The sequence below is a fragment of the Acomys russatus genome, chromosome 19, assembly GCF_903995435.1.
Source record: "Acomys russatus chromosome 19, mAcoRus1.1, whole genome shotgun sequence".
Lineage (NCBI taxonomy): Eukaryota > Metazoa > Chordata > Mammalia > Rodentia > Muridae > Acomys > Acomys russatus.
Window position 1 is genome coordinate 7,834,943 of NC_067155.1, and position 4,664 is coordinate 7,839,606.

Sequence of the window (4,664 nt, forward strand, 5' to 3'; positions counted from 1 at the left end):
TATGCTTAAAAAATAAATAAATCTTTAAGAAAAATATGATGAGATTAAGAAGAGAGAGGTGGGGATTGAGATAGCAGGGGCCACCCCCAATAAATAGCTGTGGAGATGGTTATCACTCTGGAATTCAGCTGTATTCCAGAAGATACAGAGGAGTGCAGAGGAGAGCTGAGCACGATTAGGAAATATCTTCTTCGTTTATCAGGTCGATGCCAAGTCAGAAGTTAATGACGTTGTGGTGACTCTAGCTAAGACAACCTACCATCAGGGCAAACGGAGACTGAAGAGGCCAACCTCTATTCAGAAGGCATGCTTAGTAGTGAGTGGGGAGCAGAAACAAACCCAAATATACTTTGAACCCAAATTTAACCTGCCTTCATGATGTGAGGGGATGAAGAGTGAGCAGAAATTGAGGGAATGTCCAAGTAATTCATAGCAACACCATACATGAGAGCTAGCATCTTACACTATTAACAATACTCTTCTATACTCAAGGCAGGACCCTACCATAGCTGCCCTTTAGGAGGAACAACCAAGAAGTCAATTGAAATGAATGCTGAGACTAACATTGAGACATGTGGCAGAGCACAGCTTGAGGAAAAGTAGAAGGAAAGAGGGCATTGGAGGGAACACTAGCTCCACAGGATGACCAACAGAGCCATGTAATATGTGCCAAAGGGGGTTGGATGAGACTGCAACATCAACCAGGGGCCATGTATGGACTGTACTTATGCCTGAAAATAGCTGAAGGCATTGGGATGTGGGTGAGAGGTGAAACCAGTATTTAGAAAAATACAGAAGAAAATACCACAGTTATTTCACAAATTGACCAAATACAAACTCACAAATGACAGAATCAAAAGGAGGATTTTGAAGTGAAGAATGAAATCAGTAGTAGGATTAATACTAGATATGGATGACACAGGTAAAAATGCTTGTTAGGTACCTGACATATGTGAATGACTGTTCCAAAAGGTACCCCGCTAAATTGTAAGAATTTTAAAATAAATAATAATTACACACTAAAACTGGATACCATGCTGCACATCACATAGTGGAAATTTCACTTGCCAGCATAAAAGATGTTTTTTTCTCTCTTCCTAGGAAAGCCTTCTCTGCTCACTTTCCTTTCTATCCATGTCTTAGCACACTAGGAGAGCTCATCACAGAACCACAGGTCTTGTATAAGTTAAATGATGTTTCTTAGCTATACAACAAAACACACAGAAATACACAACCCTTGTGTTCTCATCTCAAATGCTAAATACGCTATATCAGCACACAAACCTGACAATTTACTGCATTTCTCCTGCTTTTCTTGAACTCCGTACACATTTCAAGAAGCTCATGAGCATGAAATCATCAGCAGATTAATAGAAACATTACATAAGTGTTTACAGATTAAAGAGTGTTGGTTCCCAGTTGTTATTCACTCCTGAGATACTCAAGACAATACTTCTTCACAGCCATGACTGGAATGCAAAATAAGAAAAAGCAATTTAGTAAATAAAAAATAATGTGGAAGAAATGGGTCAGCACACAGTATTGATTTTGAAAATGGAGAACGTGGGATGGAGAAAATGATTTAGAACTCAAATATTCAGTCACATCCTCATGAGCAATGATTGGTTCATTGTAGGACTGCTTGGTATTTATTAGGAGTTGAAGCAAGGTATACAGATCTCATGTTCTCTCTAGATCTTGCCGATCCTTTAAATATCAACCTTTAATTTGTAAACCAGCTCTGATTCTGTGATGAACTAGATAATTTTAGATATAGCAATACTGAGTAGATTTCTATATTTGACATGTCTATTGAATTTCAAGACAATGGAAGCAAAGGCTTTGTTTGGATAATCTGTATGAGTGTGAAGTGTAGCATAGTCCCCAATATGCTTGCTTTTTTTTGAGCCTCAATTGCTCTAAATGTGTACAGACCCTTTCTGAATTGGATTTTACAATACAATTCCCAATGTGTCCACATGAATTGGAGTGTTGTGAGTTCTTCCTGAGCCATTACTGCATGTCTCACTGTTGACCATCTGACACAATACACTGACATCATTTATAATTGTATTCACATAATCATTATCTTAGGACATTCCAAGGAACAAATTTGAGCAAAAGACTTTTCTCCCAGGGGCTTTCAATTTTAAAGCAAGAGTGATTTCATGGAACCTGGGACTGAATTATTCATATATTTATTAACCTTCCCATGCATAAACTATGGTCTGTGGACATCAGTTGACCGCCAGGGAGAAGGGTTTTGAAAATTCCTCCCGGAATCAGGATCAATGTGGAAAAAAAAAAAAAAAAAAGGAAACAAGAACATACAGCTAGAGTCTCTTTGACCAGAGAAATAAAAGCAGGACAAAAAAACATAGGTGCTCATTTGATGTGCTGATGGCGGTTCAGATTCCACATTGCCCAGGTTTAAGGCAGGACAAGTATGTGTGCTTTGATTTTCCATTTCTTGCTCCTGAACATCCCCCTTCTCCTGGCCAGTTTGATCCATCCTAGGTGCTATTGGAGAATGAAGATGAAGGAAGATAAAGACCAGGACTTGGGGGAAAATTGTTTCTTCTTTCTTCAACCAGCCTCTGAGGCAATAGGCAGAGAGCATTGGAACAAATATCTGAATAAATTGTAAGTGCTTTAAAATCTTCCATGTAAATATTCTGACATGTATTTCGAGGGGGTGTTTGATGAGGATCATAGCAATACTTTGAGTTTGTTGTCCTGTTCTCACAGCCTGTATAACAAGAGTGAACTATCACTTCTTTACAGACACTGTGATTTCTTTCTACTTTTAATGCTTTTCAGGGTGTTTTCTGATTTAATTTATGTTAGGCACTTTATTTAAAGCTGTAGGCTGACTGGAAAAACATCCCTCATAGTGACTCAACATATATAGTCCTCCTAATCACAGTTTCCATTGTACCATAGCCAGTGATGTATGACTGAAAGCAATCCCATGTAGTTCAACAAGTTTTACCCTAAGTACATTACAGTAAACGACTATACAGTCTGCTGTATCTCCTGGTGCATGAACTGTTTGTAGTGTTTGTGTTAGTAGTGTTTGTGGTACACGTAGCTCTTGGGAGCTTCCACATAGCTACAAAGACACTCTCAACAGTTCCTTGCATGTGGTGAAACTATGGTTTCTGAAGCTATATTGAGAACGGAAGTAAGAGATCAGGTTACTGGGAACCATGTTCCTGTTGCTCCATACTCACTTGTGTAGTTGTACAAACACTAGCTTTTATATATAACCAAGGTGAGTTCTTCACACTCTTGGACTGTAAAGGATACCTTTGGATTCTTTGAAAAGGGAGGCTGTCACTCACACTGTTTAGAGTTTACATCCCTTTTTTGTTTGCCTGAGTGGCAGTTGTGTCATGTGATAGGTGGCAACACTTGAGAACAGAGAGAGAAGCCACTTACTAATTCAATTTTGCCATTATTTAATAGCCATGCATCTTCCCCCTTTATGTCTGAATTATTTATTTACTGACACTCATGTCATATTTATCTCTTTAATTTCTCTTTCAGTAATTTTGCTATGCATAGATGAATGTTTTAGAAATACAGGATTCATACAAAGTTTCTGAACTTCTCATTTCTTTCAAACACAGAACATTGGACAACTAGGTTATGAATACAGCTTAAAAAATTGATGTTTCCCAACCTTTGTTGTAGGAGATAGTGACTGAAAGCACAAGTCCTGAGTCTCGATTCCTTTTTCTGTTTCTGAAATTCTCAATGATAAATGTTCTCTGTATAAGTAAGGAATATTCTAATAGAGACTATTTTTATAAATAAAAACAGCACACAGATACTAATTCTAAGGGAAACTGACTGTATTTAATTCTGAGTGGATCATTCAGAATGATGTATTAAGTTTGATGTATATTGGTCAGATAGGACTTGACATGGAAGACACAGGAATTATTTTTTCTCATAAACAAAGCTACAATATGCTATTATTTTACAATAATTGATGTGTTGCCTGTTTTCATTTAAAATTTAACATTCTCACACATTTTTGTATTCTATTTTATAAACATAAATTACGGCACTTACAAAGATACCGGAATTTCTGAATGTTCCTTGGTCTCAGTAGGGAGCTACAGTTATGTTAATGTTACCAGAGAGTTGGTCAAAATAATGTTTTTGAGACATTTTTTGGTAATGTCTTGGCTCTTCTGCACTCATTTCATAGAAAATGATGTCTTCAATCTAACAGTAATCTGAGGGCATCTGCATTCCTGAGTGCTGCCATTACAAGGCATGTAGCACCACATCTAGTTAAGGATGTCTTCTAGGAGAAAAATTATGTTACACGGATATACTCAGTGTGAGGGCGTCACATGTGTGTGTAAACCGAAAATAGGTGAATCATAATTGGGTGGTGGCTTGTGATCTTATTCTTTTTTCAGTACCTGATGCAAGTGTGTGCATGTGCATTTGAGTCAGAATATTCTAGAGCAATGTATAAATTTTTAAAACAGCAGATTGTATTATCATATTGTGATCTAAAAATTTATTGTCCACACAAACATGAGCATACATACATTTTATCAATTATTCTGTAGATGTAAGAATTTGTATAACAATAAGATTTAAAACACAGAAGATGGAGATGGAAATGAGGTGATTTGTTAGAT

General features: G+C 37.0%; 1 protein-coding gene across 4 annotated transcripts in view; it reads left to right on the forward strand.

The window, feature by feature from the left end:
* Positions 1–2,446: 2,446 nt before the first annotated feature.
* LOC127203508 (vomeronasal type-2 receptor 116-like) overlaps positions 2,447–4,664 on the forward strand; it is a 34,603-nt gene continuing 32,385 nt past the window's right edge. For all 4 annotated transcript variants that reach the window (XM_051162314.1, XM_051162316.1, XM_051162313.1 and 1 more), the window contains exon 1: positions 2,447–2,643. In XM_051162314.1, coding sequence (XP_051018271.1) covers positions 2,447–2,643 — 197 coding nt within the window. The remainder of the gene's footprint in view (positions 2,644–4,664) is intronic.